Consider the following 16,654-nt stretch of genomic DNA (forward strand, 5'->3'; position numbering starts at 1 on the left):
GGAAAATTTTATGTGTGTAAAGGAGTTGAGTTGGGTACCGCGACCGTTCAGATCCAAACATTCAACACACCTGCATGCCATTATGATTAATCACCTTGTTGTTTTAACTAACAACCAGTGCTATAAAAATATTGCATAATTTTAACTAATGTTTTCTTTTCAGTGTTTTTTTTCTCCATTTATTATTTTTTGTCAGCCCGCAACAGGAGCAACAACAGGAGGCAACTGCCTACATGCCTCTATGTAATTCACGGCCCTGGATTTTATACTAAAAAAAAATTACAGCAGAATTTATCAGATAAATCAAACTTACACTGAGCACTAGAAACTGGATGAAAATAACTGACAAGCAGCCAAATAAAATTGGTAGCAAAAACATAAAGAATTCTTTTTTTGTTGTTTTTAGGGGGTGATAACGCGTATTTGTTTTTGGATATTTTAGTTCCTATCTTTTCAATTTAAATGCTTGAATGTGTTTTCATAAGGAGAAACCTTGATATGTCCGCCGTAGAAATCACTCGTTGAAGCTTCTTCGGAATCAAATTTCACATTTCTGGACAGCAATCCAACTTCTCCTCTCATATCAACACCTTTGTAAATATTTCCGTAATGTGTAAATTTCAATGGCTCTGAAAAAAATAATTTTAAAGTTATACAAACAGTTGAATTCTTGATAACAAATCGCTGTAGAATTCCAAGTATATTGAGTAGTGACGTCATTATTTTATTCATATAGTTTTAACCATAGCATCAATATTTGTCATACTTGAGTATGTATTGTAAAATATCCTCTCTCATGAAGTCGATCGTCACTGATTTTTGATGCATTTCGATTTTGTTACAGGATCTGCTAAACTTGTTGGAGCAGCTGAGATCATCCTCAGTTGATGGTTCGGTTCGTGTTGCTAAGTCTTCAGTTTTGATGTTGTGCTTAAATTTTAATGAATGTTGTTTGAATCTTATATTTTTTGCCTTGATTAAAAGTCATAAAACACGACCCTTATGGGATGTCTTCTGATCAGATCTTACAGAGCAACAAGCAAATCAAACAGGGCATTGTTAAAGATCTGATTTTTATCAGATTGAGAAAGATGTTGCATTGAAATGAAATGTTACAGTCATGTCACTATATACAAAATAGCGAAATTGGTATACTTGCACGATATCTTTTCAAAATAATAATATTTTGGTTTTGCTTCCGTTATTGGAGGTTTTGTTTCCTTCTTATAACAGAACTTTAAGTCGGTCTCAATTCATTGCAATTGCCTATTGTAATATATCAAACGTAAAACATAGAAAATGATAACTAATCTAATCACCTGTAAGACGAACTTGATGTGATGATGGTATAGACATAACAATTACTTCTTCGGCTTGTTCAGGATTATAGTCGGTAGATGCCACTATCAGTTTATCACCTTTTGAGAAACAACAAATACAAAAATACTAACAGTGAATTTCTTTTAAAAACCATAGTGTATTTAGAACGTAAAAACGTATAGGAAGATATAAGATTGAAAGACTAAACATCAATAGTATGTGAAAATGTAACTATAAAAAAAGCCTTTAAAAAAAATCTGTACTGGAGATTTTCCTAGATTCAACTAGTTTTAAAAATCAGGCTCAAGCGGTAGGCCGTCATCGAGGTTCAGACAATACGATTGTTTTCTTTAATATCACAAGGTGTTGATCAGCGCAATTGTAGATATGTACATTGTACTACAAACATCAACGTTAGTGAAATTATTGTTGAAAACTGACAGATGCCATATCTGATTATAATTTTCCTTAATTTTAGTCTAAACAAATCCTCTGTATAATAAAATAAAATAGAAACATTTAAACCCTTACCGCATATTCAGCTATGAAAAGTTCAGACACTTTAAAAAGGGAGAAAAAAATCCAACAGTTTATTTTAAAAAAATGCAATTGACAAATAAAAAAAGACATGAACCAACGACCACCACTGAATGATAGGCTCCTGACTCCTGCAACAGGATCATAAAGGTACATACAGAATATGACGGAGAAAAACGGGTTTTTGAGCGCTCAATCCTTTCATAAAATAGGACATTGGTGTAACAGCACAACAAAAGAAAAACATATCTAAGCATCCGTAAGGTTGCAAATAATGATTGCAAATGGCACATATATAGATCAACACGAATCACAAATACAACTAAAATAGCAACAATAGACACATGCCATCGATATTAGAGTTCTGCCAGTTATTGGCAGCTATTTTCAAAGCCAATTATATCTAATAAATAAATCACGTTTTCCCAGACAAAAGTATCAATCAGTTTATATCCAACGGATTTTTATCAAGAAGTCATAACAGTCTAAATATTCAAGGACATAATAACATATTAATCTTTCTATTAATTCATCAAATAATATCATGATTTTCCTTGAACAATGTTCATAACTTTTTGTCAATACATCTGTACAGGAAAACAAAATACAATAAAACTATACCTGGCAACCATGTTGAAACTTCATCAAGCAGGGTAATAGTAGGCCTATACAAAGCATCGTCATAAACATGTAGTTCCACTTTATTCTCACATCCCATGCCTAGATTACGGACATAACTTTCCATCACGTATGCATAGTTCCCATGATATAATTTAGCCGTAACACTGTGATGTGCCTTAACGTTAGCTTCAAACACTTCCACAGTTTTACTTTTATCACCTGAATAAAATTTAAAAAAATAGAAGTTTTATGAATTAAAAACATTGATTTTTTTTTAAATTGTTTGTAGTGAACAAGTTCTTTATTTCCCACAAAAATTTGTCCAAAAATATATAAACAAAATTACAGAACAAATTCCAGACCTGACCGGATGATCATTTTTTTTTTGTGTTGTATCTTTAATTGCTTTGAATTTTATATTCCAATATCAATATTTAATCACATTAAAACATTCTATTCATGCAAAATGATACATACATGTGTAGATATATTTAAAAAAAAAAAAAAAAAAAAAAAAAAAAAAAAAAAAGGATGCAATAAAAAAAAAAAAAAAAAAAGGATTCAATAATCTTCAAAAGTAAGGTCTGCACTATCAAGCCTAAAGTTCAATACATAAAATCTTTTTACATGTTAATACTATCTGTCATAACGGAGATGAAAGTGTGTATGAAAGAAGCATGCAGACTTTTAATTGTCGTTTAACTTACTAGTATATATAATGCATTGTAATTTGTACAGTTTTACCTTTCAAAGCTAACAATGCAAATGCAGTTCCTTTGTCTACTCCTCGAAGCTGGCTTTCAACATGAGCCAAAGTCCCAATGGCTTGAAATACTCGTGTCAGGTCATGCTTATTGTTGTCTACGATTTGTTTCTTCAGTCCTATTCCAACTATACGACCGACAGGAATGTCTGAAAACAGAAAAAAACCTTAAAAAATTGGCCTAAATGGATGTCTGGCGAATTGCTTGTTTTTCAAATGTATTTTGGAATAACAACAATAATTAATTTCGTTCATCAGAGAACCAAAATAAATAGTTCTTACAAATCTATTGGTAAATTAGTGATGTATGTAAAAACTTCAGTTAAGCGTTGTGTGAAAACGCAGAGAACCCAAGAGCTAGAGGCGGAAGTGAAACTTTAAAGAACCCTCAGTGCAATTATCCCTGCATTGAGACGTCTGGCAAATAAACGATAGAGTATATAGAAAAATATTAAAGATTCTGAAGTAAGACTGTATATGATTTCTAGAACATAAAAACACTTTTTGGACTTTTTCGTGATGTTTTTTAACCAAATCAAACATTTTTAATTTTAGTTTCTTGTGTACAATTAGGAGTTTAGTATGGCGTTCATTATCCCTGAACTAGTATATATATTGTTAAGGGGCCAGCTGAAGGACGCCTCCGGGTGCGGGAATTTTTGGTGACCTTCTGCTGTTGTCTTTTCTGCTATGGTCGGGTTGTTGTCTCTTTTGACACATTCCCCATTTTCATTCTCAATTTTATTCAAAGCAAAACATTCCTATGTTCAAGAAGTTTTAGCAATTCGTAGAGTTTTGTATCTTGATGAAACTCCACGTTCTTACAAATGGTAAGTCTCAATTGCATTTAAAGAAGCAGTCAATTAAGAGTACATATTTTGTACTGTTAAATCATAATAAATACCTCTTGTCAAAAAGCCTGTTCTTCGAGGTATTTAGATATGAATTCAGAACTTTTAATTTATCCAAAATGTTTTACTGACTATTTTGAAGTGAAAAATTCTATATACTATTAGGAAAGTTATTAAGTATGTGGTTTGGGAAATACGATACTAATACGGGTTATCAGATTTTGGATTTGAAATCAATTTGCTTGTTTGTTCTGATCGTACAAATGTTGGTATTCACAGAGTGGAGTTTAATATAAGATGATAAAAATGAAATTTTTGAAGAAGAAATATAAACGGTGCCAAAGACAAATGTTACAACAAATTCAAGAAAACAAAAGCCGATAAACTGTTTAAAAAAAAAAAAGAAAAAAAAAAAAAAAAAAAAAAAAACCAAGCCCATTTAAATAGATGGTCTCAATGCTCTTCAACTTTGTACTTGACTGGCTGTATATCTATTTTGATCTGAGCGTCACTGATGAGTCTTATGAAGATGAAACGAGGAGCCTGGCACCTTTGATAACTAATTATAAATCCAAAACAAGTAACGAAGATTTGTTAAATTAGAATGGGTCTGCGTCTGAGTTTTATCATATTTTTTTTTTTGTGTAAAAGTAATGTAAAGTGTTTTGTTTTTACGGGTAAAATTGCGGGGGTCTCCATTTTTTCACATTACCTTCAAGATAATCAACAAACTGGTTAATTCGTTCATCTATTTCTTCATTAAGTATCGTGAAATCAAATATATGGGCAGCTATCAGTTGGCCACTGCTTGGTTCGATTTGATAGACTAATAAACCATCCTGGCATTTATCGTTGCAAAAATCTAAATTGTCCTGTTATTGTAAAAAGAAGAAGAAAATAATGCAAGATGAATGAATTTAAAATCTGGTGTAGGAGTAACGACTTCTAACATCAAACAATTCGAAATTCATATGCATACATTAGTGGCCTTCGGCTGTTGTCTGCTCTATGGTCAGGTTGTTGTCGCTTTGACACATTCCCCATTTCCATTCTCAATTTTATGTATATGTCAAGTTCAGTTTCCTATTGTGAACTATCTTTTTCAAAATAGTAACATGCACTCTGTCATCATATTGCCTTTATATCTTTCTATATATGTCTCAAATGATCAATTTAATAAATAAAAAAGTTGGTGGGGTTTGTGTTGCGCTGCCTTTAGTTTTCTGTGCAATGTTGCAGACTTGTTCGTCTTTTCGTTGTTTTTCGTAGTTTCTCATGGCAAAACAAAACCATTTTATTCTCTTTATTTAAAATAGAAATATAACGTTAACACTCAAACACACAAATCGACTGCATGCAGTGTTCCATTCATCGATTTCCATCTCTTAAATGGATGTTATATTTTTCTGTTCTTTTCATAAGTATCACGTATGACGATTATATGATTTGAAATCTAGCTTGTCTAGTAAGCCTGAATAATACAGAGACGAGAAAACATCTAGAGATGACAATAATGGCTATGAAACTTGGAATACATCATTACTTCATAGTGTGCGTCGTTTGGAAACATGAAGTTATGTTGATATATGACACAGATTACATGATACAAAGTTTGGACATAGCTTTGATATTTTCGTGAGCCAAACATGCTAATTATATAGATAGTTTATCAATGATTTAATTATTATAGATAACACTTGTGAAAATAGTATGGGTTAATTGCTATGAATTATAAAGATGCACTAGTTAGAAATTTGAAACATATACCTTTCCTTCCAGAATATCAGGAGTTTTCTGAAGTTTTGGTGCCGTTCCGTCTAACTTTGTCCATGGTAATTTCCTTGACCCATGGACTTCGAAAGTGCCTCCCGATCTAACCAAGAGAATTTTCTCTTCTCCAACATCGCCTAAAAGTGATTAAAAATTTGTAAATAATGTTAAAAAAAAAAAAAATTAAAATAACTCATGACAGCATTCTAGTTTCATTACCATCTGATGGTAAGATGTGTGTAACCTGAGACTACTATAACATAGAAGTCTCATGTGCAACGTTATGCCACTCAGAATATGATTAGTTTAAAATGTTGTTCATCTAGAACTCATAGAATAATTGAAAGATTTTAATATCTCACTTATTGAGCCTATCTTCATTTTTGGTTACATTGCTTTTTACATATGAAAGTGTTTATTTCATCTTTGGTTTTCAAAAGTTAGGGTTTGAGCGTTCCTGGTGTGATTGAATTCAGAAAAGAGCTTCGGACGCACCAACATAAAGTGTCTGTGTGAATATAAACATTTCAGATGAGGTTAACCTCTTATATCATTAGTAACAGGAGCCAAATGAGGATACAGAGATCACTGTAAGGGATTTTATCCGCAAAAATCTTGTAATCGGTGAAAATATCAATTTCGTTTCTGTACATCGTTTTGGAAAGCAAAGACAAAATATTCAAAGAATAATGAGTAAATTTATATCTTAAAAAGACAAACAGTTAGTTATGAGCAACTGTCACAAACTAAAGGGGACAAATTTTTCTGTCAGAGCACAATTTCCGGTAAAAATGGAAAAGAAAAGGAAAAAACTATATCCTGTGTTAAAGCAAGCAAAGAAAGAACGAAAGATAGCTGTATTGTTAAGAGATAAACTGTTCATAGTAAAGAATCATACGAACCAAACGATGACAGAGAACCAAAACACACGGATTACAAAGAAACGCAGAACAGAAACGTCCAAAATCTGAAGCAGATAGTTTATCTGATAAAAGTCCATTCATTCATTCAACCCAACTCAATGATTTCTACCCATGGAATCGCCCGATACCAAAACAACGGAAACTTCTGAAGCGGAACAGAATTAACTCTGACGAACCCGATTCGTAAAGCCTGGCCAATATAAAATCAATGCGATGTGCATGAACTCTATTAATAATCTATCTTGAAAATTTTATTCTACGCTAGTACTATCCTGAACTTATTTCACAAATACTGAAAACCTCTTTTTCACCCATAGTAATAAAAGGGTTGCGTTATTTTTTATTTGTAATATTTATTGACCAATTTGTTATTTTGTATACTACATTATGTTGCTCTTGTTGCACACAATGTGTACCTAAGTGTATTAATAAACTTGTCTTGTCTTGTCTTGCTAGGACAACACTGCAGCTCCTTACTAAAGTCTCCCTACAAGAAGAAACCTTGTTGTTCCCACCTGCCATGCATTTTATAGAATATTAATTTGAAAGTTTTGGATTCTTATTTGCCATGTCTTTATAACCTACTGACGTTTGGAAATTGATAAAGGCTGCGTATTCTTTGACATGGATTTTAATTTATATTGTTGCTTTTAATTCAAATTATTTAAAGGTCACTACAAAGAAGGACAACAGTATATTGTAGCTCACAGGAACATTCACGGTACTAATTCTACTGCACCAGATTCGCATTTCGACTCATAATGTATTTTCAGTAAAACTTGATCCCAAAATATCAATGGTGTAAATCATATGTTTCTGTACAGAAGACTACTGCTACCAACAGATTTTCCGTAAAAAAGTGGGGTTTTTATGAATCAAAGTATATATGTTATTTCTAACTTGACTTTACCATCTATATGTATGTCCTAATGTATATAGTGCGTACAGAAATCAAATAACTGTGTCTTTAAAATTGATAGAACATACACTATCAATAAAACATGACTTTTTTTTTTAAAGAACATGAACAATTTTAAATTATCAACTTCTCGTCGTAGAAAATGCAGTACCAGTAGTTTTTTGTGGTAAAATTTAATACCTAAAAATGTGATATGAGCATTTCCTTCAAATAAGCATGTCTCTGATCCAATATGAAATTCTCCGTCGATGTATATGGCGTGAACCTGTAGATGAACGTCTGTGGTTGGATCAAATACCAGCTTAGCTCCAGACGCTATAGTCAGCTCACGTAAAATAGGCGGCTGGCTATTAAGTTTGACACTTTTTATAAGTGTAGCATCACTGTTAAGTTGTGGTACCTATAAAACAAAATTGATATCAATATCAAATTTAAATAATACAGATATTTTGGTCTTGAAACCAAGACATGCAAAGGAAACGCATTCAACAGGTCAACTATATAAACCCTTTAAATAGGTAATTTCTTTTTTACTTTATACTAGATGCATCTATATTTGTGGTATGTTAAAAGGATAAATGTTATCGAAATAACTGTAATAGAAATATAAAGAATTGTAAGATTGCAAATAAACTCATCATAGATACCAGGACTAAATTTTGTATATACGCCAGACGCGCGTTTCGTCTACAAAAGACTCATCAGTGACGCTCGAATTCAAAAAAGTTATAAAAAAAAATAGCCAAATAAAGTACAAAGTTGAAGAGCATTGAGATCCAAAATTCCTAAAAGTGTTTAAACCGTGACTTTACAAAGATCGTTTATTACCACAGGCACTTGTCTCAGAATTTGTTTCCCCTATATACCTTAATATATATTAAGGTATATAGGATTTGTTTTCTGAGACAAGTGCCTGTGTTTATTACATCCCGATATATACTTGAACAGAGAGTAAGTGATCACATTTAAACAGAAATAAGTTTCCAAGATTTGTGTTCAGTAGTCTCCACAACTTATTACACTTTCTAGATTCTGTAAAAAAAACCACCACAATTACTTAGTACTACATATAACTTTTGATTTATAAAACTGTATACATCAATGGTATAACATACATGTACCACTGTGTCATCATTGATATAGATCGGTTTATCAATTACTTCCACCATACTAGCATATAATCGTGATCAGTATTCATATCGGTTTATCATCTTTAAATATCAATATCAGCAAAATAAGGGAAATTAACAAATAAATAAAATGATTGACAATAACCCAAGGACACACAATGAGAAATACTTATACCTTTATCTTGATCATAGGTCAAAACATTATTCTTATTTGTACTGAAGAAACGGTCTGACGTGACAAGAAAGTTAAAATACAGAAAACATGATGAATGCAAATATATGACTTTTTATTCAAACCACACCTGTATCAAATGGAGACACCAAATAAATATTCTCTCGGGTTCATTTTGGTTAAGAGGTGATATTGAGAAGTCATTTCATAAACACTTTTTTTTAATCTTAGTACACTTAAAACAGATGTTTTTCTCGTGACATAGTGTCATAAAGGTTTGATATATGATAAGCATGTGCAACCGTGACTGATATCGATACATTCACGGGTGGCTGAAACAGAAATTTTGCCGATCATTGTATTTCATATTAAATTCACTTATATTTACTAATAAGTATATAATTAAAACAGTTCTACTTCTATTAAGGACAATATGACATTGCAAAAAATTTATATTGTTCCACGGATATCATATTTCTCCATTCGAAATATTAAAATTTACTTTAAAAAATAACACGATGATCAAATATTTTCCCAAACTAAAATATAGTAGGTTGACAAATATCGTTCATTGAACAATTCTAGAATGAGTATTTACGCCAAAGTCATTATTGTTATCCATCACAAATTATCACAAAGCAGATATAAATATCAAGTCGTGTAAAGCTATTCATGTCTCCTTCCCCCGCGGGAGTTGCTTTCACAAAAAAACTTACAAATAAGATTCTTCGTAACTGTTCATGATTCACGACCAATCTTAGTCAGGTTTCTTTTTGTGAAACCAAATTCTGTTCGGGCTGTTCAGAATGCAATTGTTGTACAATTCGTTTATTCTATGTTGCCTGCGGTAATAGGGTGTCTGTGTATGTGAAAGTGTCATGAAATTTGTGGTTCAAATATGCTCATACGATATGAACCAAATTGTATCCTGAAAGAAGTTGGGTTCCTTGGGTATACATGCAAGAGTGAATGTATTTTTTGGTTATCAATTAGTGAATACCAAAACAACTACCTACAAACTATAAAAATAAATGGACTTTTAGAAGTGATAAACAGAAAAATAAAGTAGAGGAGATACAAGTCTAAACGCATATTTATGTTTCTTTTCAAACTAATAACTTTCATTTAAGTACACGGTATTATATTTAGATTGATGCTCTAGTCTTGCTAAAAATTGTTTAAACTAATAAAAGCCATGTTCTAAATGTACGTATATGTATTTATATTGTTTACATCCAATTGGTACCATTCTCTGGCAAATGTTCTTTTTAATTTCATCAGATCTATAAGTTTTGATAATTAGTTTTATTTAAAGGACGAAAGCTGTTAAATGGTTAAATGTTTACTTCTCCCCATAAAATCTACAAATAACACATTTATCTGTCAAGAAATCTTATTTTTTACTTTTGATTTAAATATTTTTCTGTCATGGTCTGAAGAATAAAAACATATGAGGCTATATGTAATCATTGATCAAATTGAAATATTTTTTTCTATCCGATAACTTTTAAAAGATGAATACTTACTGATATGAGCTATAAGGATTTTTAAAAAGATAAACAAATGTAAGCCCCAGTCACACTGTCACGTGTTACTACGTTTTGAAATGCTACTTTTCAACTACGGTTTGAATAAAAATGTCCCGTTTTTTTTAAAGTGAGGTTTTACTAGGTTTGTGCTACGTTCTTATCACATTTTCCTACGTATTAGTACGTGTAGACCCACGTTTCCACCACGCATTGATACGTTTCGATACGTAGTTAGCACGTTTGATCACGTTTTGTTCCGCTAAGCTTTGATACGTATTTACTAGTTTCTACTTCGTTTCAATTTTCGCTACGTTTGTTGTTGAATTTTCAAAACATACGGGGCAGGTCCCGTTTTGAACAAAGGATCACTACGTTTCGATACGCTTCATTACGTATATTCCCGTTTCGCTACACTTTCAAAACATAGTAAAACGTAGCTCTTGAAACGTGACAGTGTGACTGGGGCTTATTAGGATTTAAGAGCATTTAAAGATAAACAAATTATAGAAAACAAATTTTTAAACATCTCTAGTTTTGTAAGAGGATTTTCTTAGTTTAAAAATAGCAAACAACTTCGTCGTATATTTTTAAGTCGGAAGCATATGATATAAAGAGTAGTACTTGACAGGAATGGTGTATTTATCAAAGAAGAATATTCCGTTCTATTATGTATAATTTGATGGTAGAATTGCATATACTAAAAACCCTTTGAGTTGATATTATAAATGCAATCGAAATGCAATCCCCGTATTCAATCTTTTATTTGTTATGATTAAATCATATTTGATAATGGTTTGATAGTTAAAAAAAATAGTGGAGAATTTTTGTTGGGGGGTTGTTGTTTTCCTAAAAATAGAGTTCTACTCAAAATTAAATATAATGTAGTCAAATAAGAATGACAGATTCATACTATTTAAACTACGATGCTGGCTGGTTACAATGTAAAATTTCAACAGAATCGAAGAAGCTTACTGAACAGGAATTTCAGGGGGAAAAAGCCGTCTGTGTAGGGAAAAGGTTCTACTTATTTCACAAATGGTTCTAAACATGAAATGATAGTTTTAAACATATACTCAAATTTAAATACGTCGGATATCTTTTTTAAAGATAGTTCTTGTTTTGTCTAGACGCGAATGAAACCATTTGTATAATAAATTGTGTGTCACTTTTCTCTTGGAGTCACGTTATCTTGATAATGAAAATATTTGGTTTTCAACTAGAGGTGTTTGAATAGTTTTAAACGTTTAATTAAATGATAACAAGTAATGTTGTTTTTCTTGATAATGGCTACAGTTAACTCTATCTCTGAAGTTGATTACCTAAATTAATCCCTCTCTGGTATAAATATTGTACATCGCAAACTTTGGTGTACTTTTTAAAATATTTATAAATATCGGATTTATATACGTTTTTTCTGCTTTTTTATACATAGATTAGAAATTGGAAGAACGATTTTAGTTTTTTTCATCGTCGTTATACATTTATAATTGATACGTGAAAAATGACTAAAGATCAGGAGAAAAAAAATCTTTAATAGCTTGTTCTATAAGATGAGTTTACCATGTAAGTGTACAGTCAATTTTGGTTACAAATCTATTGGGCGATTCATAAAACTAGAGTATGATAGAACCAACAGAATTTCAATAAACCTCTTAAAGGATTCAGAAAAAAATATTCGTTTAGAGAGCTGTACTAGGTCTGTTGCCAAACAGAAAAATTACTTTTATTAAGAACAAAAATATGCTGCTGTACAGATTTACGGAAGCACACTTTCGTGTGTTCTGTTCAATTGCAAATTCTAGCGGTTTAAGCTACATTTATGATATTTTAATTGAATTAATGTTCGACGCCTTGTCAAATTGAGTGACCATTATATTATTTCCCGTAAGCATATGGTCGTTATCCTGATAAAAAAAAACGATCCACAAGATTCTAAATTAAAAGATAAACGATAATCAAAATATGCAATAAATTGTTTTGAATTTCGTTGTGATTCAAATGTATATAAATTCACTCTGAGTTTTTCTTATAGTAAACTTACCGTTCCACCGTCCCAGGCTGTGGGGTTATTCCAATCTAGCAAATTAGGATCCTGATGTGGGCATTGTAACGAAGACCCTATGACAAAGCAAAAAATCAGTAGAAACTTCATCGTTAACTCTAACTGCTTAATTTCAATTTGGTGTTTAAATAGTGAATTATAAAGCCATTCGTGCGTCACGTTTAAATATATTTATAACGTATTTTAAATGTTGTAGAACAACATGTTTTTAGTAAGAGGTTATATTCCACAACTCATTAGCTTCTTGGTTTATTGATCTATCAAAGGTATAATTGTCTGTGCTTACTTAATTAGGCAGGTGCTTTATTTTGATAAAAATATTTCACATATATCAATAAAAATATTTTTGATAAATATATAAAAGTTTCTTTTGTAAAGTGTAGGTAAAATTGTATACTTAAATCTTTGTATGAGATAAACTAATAAAATAGTTTTCGATTAACGATCAATTAACAAGGTCATAAGGGCAGTAAAAAGAACATTCGAGGTACATGAAAACAATTTTAAGTTAAACGAAATTAGTGTAAATATGTTTTTGGAATTTTGATTTAATATCTAATTATTTGAGATTTTCCAAGAACTAAATGTTTCAACTTTGGTTATAGAAATCCATTGCATTGTCAACGAGCAACCCGATTATCATTCTAGGCCCGTACATAGTGTGAGGAGTGCATTCGTTTTCCCCTTCTGAAACTATTTAACACATATCAACCTTTATTTAAAGCATCGCATATGGAAGTATACCTGCCCTCTACAACTATTTGACATTGCGTTTCAATCTTATGTAACAAGATTTCAGTTATAAAAATCCACCACCCTAATTTGTAATTTGCTCTTTATATAATATATAAATTTCAAATGAGCATCACCATAAAGATTATAATATGTCCTGAAGAAAAGGGCTAACAAAATGATACAAAGGCCTTTTTATTCGAAAGCATGTGGGCAGTTGCCTTCTATGCTGCGAGCTTGTAAAATAGTGATAATGAATAAACAGAGAGAGAAAAGGCATGCATTATTTTCATAGCATGCACTATATATCTACTATATAGAAATAGGAAGATGTGGTGTGAGTGCCAATGAGACAACTCTCCATCCAAATAACAATTAAAAAAAGTCAACAATTATAGGTCAATGTACGGCCTTCAACACGGAGCCTTGGCTCACACCGAACAACAAGCTATAAAGGGCCCCAAAATTACTAGTGTAAAACCATTCAAACTGGAAAACCAACGGTCTAATCTATATAAAAAACGAGAAACGAGAAACACGTATAAATTACATAAACAAACGACAACTACTGTACATCAGATTCCTGACTTAGGACAGGTGCAAACATTTGCAGCGGGATTAAACGTTTTAATGGATCCAAACCTTCTCCCTTTTTCTGAAACAATAGCATAACATAACAACATAGAAAACACACGATAAAATATCAATTGGCAGGCCTAACTCGATCAAAACACGTAAATTAATACACCTGAATTTTTGGTTTATTATGGACAACCTGGAAATGGAACACTATGACTAGATTCTTGGTTTACTAGATGCAATTCGACAAAACCGTTATCATAGATACAACATCATATAACTGACTTAGCTAAAATTTGAAATACCGGAATTAGTGGTCGCCATCGTAGCCAAGCTTTATTAAGGATTCTTACCCTTTTACATAAAACTTCAGTCTGAAATTGTGATCATATGGCGGCATATGTTCAAGCTAGAACACTATATATACATATTTTCTCGGTTATGCTAGAAGATGATTAGGAACGTTAAAGGTCTGTTCAATAACCCATGCATCATGGTGTAATTTAACAAGAACGAAATTCAGATCACTATATTAAACTAGAGGCTCTAAAGAGCCTGTGTCGCTCACCTTGGTACATTTGTATATGTGAATATTCAACAAAGGACACAGATGGATTCGTGACAAAATTGTGTTTTGGTGATGGTGATATGTTTGTAGATCTAACTTTACTGAACATTCTTGCTGCGTACATATATCCCCATCTATAATGATTGTCCCAGTAGTTTCAGTTAAAAGTGTTAGTAAAAATTTACAAATTTTATGAAAATTGTTAAAAATTGACTATCGATTCGTCTGAAATTTTCAGGGCAGATAGATCTTGACCTGATAAACAATTTAACCCATGCCAGTTTTGCTCTTAATGCTTTTGTTTTTGAGTTATAAGCCAAAAACTGCATTTTATCCCATGTTCTATTTTTAGCCATGGCAGCCATCTTGGTAGGTTGACCAGGTCGACGGACACAATTTTTAAACTAGATACCCCAATGATGATTGTGGCCAAGTTTGGTTTAATATGGCGCAGTAGTTTCAGAGGAGAAGATTTTTGTAAAAGATAACTAAGATTTACGAAAAATGGTTAAAAATTGACTATAAAGGGCAATAACTCCTAAAGGGGTCATTTGACCATTTCGGTAATGTTGACTTATTTGTAAATCTTATTTTGCTGAACATTATTGCTGTTTACAGTTTATCTCTATCTATAATATTTTTCAAGATAATAACCAAAAACAGCAAAATTTCCTTAAAATTACCAATTTAGGGGTAGCAACCCAACAACAGGTTGTTCGATTCATCTGAAATTTTCAGGGCAGATAGATCTTGACCTGATAGACAATTTTACCCCATGTCAGAATTGCTCTAAATGCTTTGGTTTTTGAGTTATAAGCCAAAAACTGCATTTTACCCCTATGTTCTATTTTTAGCCATGGCGGCCATCTTGGTAGGTTGACCGGGTCACCGGACACAATTTTTAAACTAGATACCCCAATGATGATTGTGGCCAAGTTTGGTTTAATATGGCGCAGTAGTTTCAGAGGAGAAGATTTTTGTAAAAGATAACTAAGATTTACGAAAAATGGTTAAAAATTGACTATAAAGGGCAATAACTCCTAAAGGGGTCATTTGACCATTTCGGTAATGTTGACTTATTTGTAAATCTTATTTTGCTGAACATTATTGCTGTTTACAGTTTATCTCTATCTATAATATTTTTCAAGATAATAACCAAAAACAGCAAAATTTCCTTAAAATTACCAATTTAGGGGTAGCAACCCTACAACAGGTTGTTCGATTCATCTGAAATTTTCAGGGCAGATAGATCTTGACCTGATAAACAATTTTACCCCATGTCAGAATTGCTCTAAATGCTTTGGTTTTTGAGTTATAAGCCAAAAACTGCATTTTACCCCTATGTTCTATTTTTAGCCATGGCGGCCATCTTGGTTGGTTGACCGGGTCACCGGACACAATTTTTAAACTAGATACCCCAATGATGATTGTGGCCAAGTTTGGTTTAATTTGGCCTAGTAGTTTCAGAGGAGAAGATTTTTGTAAAAGTTAACGCAGGACGACGACGGACGACGACGACGACGGACGACGACAGACGCCGGACGCAAAGTGATGAGAAAAGCTCACTTGGCCCTTCGGGCCAGGTGAGCTAAAAAGGATGGGTCACATTGTGTTTCGAGTCACACTTCGAGTAAAATTTCGAGTAAAAGTAAAGTTTTAAGTTAGAGTTAGAGTTCGAATTAGCGTTCTATTTGAATTACGAAGTAAAAATGTTTTAGAGGAACAACAGATTACCCAGGCGCGGAGTCAGAATAAGTTAAAATATGTGTGTCTATCTGTTGTTGTTATTTTGTTTTTATTCAATATGAAATTACACTTCTGCTGTATACAATGTTATGTTTACTTAGTAGTCCAGCATTCTAGTAAAGAGTACACGTTTGTTAATTCTAGAAATCCAGTGTTTTTCTTGTAGACATATGCATCATAATATTAATTTAAAATTAGTCCTTATTTACTACTAAATTATGACATGATTATCAACAATCAAATAAACAAAAAGATATCAATAACATTTATTTATTTAACAATTAACTATATATATCATCTATCAATTATTTTGACGTATTATTTCTTCCGTGAAGTCAACGTGTTATCTTTTTTATATAAAATATCTTCCTGGTTTTAAAACAGAAGTTATCATACCTGCTTTGACGTCTGGTTTAACAGTGTGCTATAGCA

The 16,654-nt window shown here is 31.9% G+C and overlaps 1 protein-coding gene across 1 annotated transcript in view; it reads right to left on the reverse strand.

Annotated features, from left to right (window-relative positions):
* LOC139491014 (cell surface hyaluronidase CEMIP2-like) overlaps positions 1-12,775 on the reverse strand; it is a 41,032-nt gene extending 28,257 nt beyond the window's left edge. Inside the window, exons 1-8 of the mRNA XM_071278259.1 lie at positions 12,577-12,775; positions 7,885-8,104; positions 5,860-5,999; positions 4,805-4,964; positions 3,223-3,390; positions 2,479-2,697; positions 1,320-1,418; positions 493-629 (exon numbers count right to left, since the gene is read on the reverse strand). Of these exons, the coding sequence (XP_071134360.1) occupies positions 493-629; positions 1,320-1,418; positions 2,479-2,697; positions 3,223-3,390; positions 4,805-4,964; positions 5,860-5,999; positions 7,885-8,104; positions 12,577-12,687 (1,254 nt within the window). The 5' untranslated portion in view covers positions 12,688-12,775. The remainder of the gene's footprint in view (positions 1-492; positions 630-1,319; positions 1,419-2,478; positions 2,698-3,222; positions 3,391-4,804; positions 4,965-5,859; positions 6,000-7,884; positions 8,105-12,576) is intronic.
* Positions 12,776-16,654: the final 3,879 nt, after the last annotated feature.

Source organism: Mytilus edulis, chromosome 1, assembly GCF_963676685.1.
Source record: "Mytilus edulis chromosome 1, xbMytEdul2.2, whole genome shotgun sequence".
NCBI lineage: Eukaryota > Metazoa > Mollusca > Bivalvia > Mytilida > Mytilidae > Mytilus > Mytilus edulis.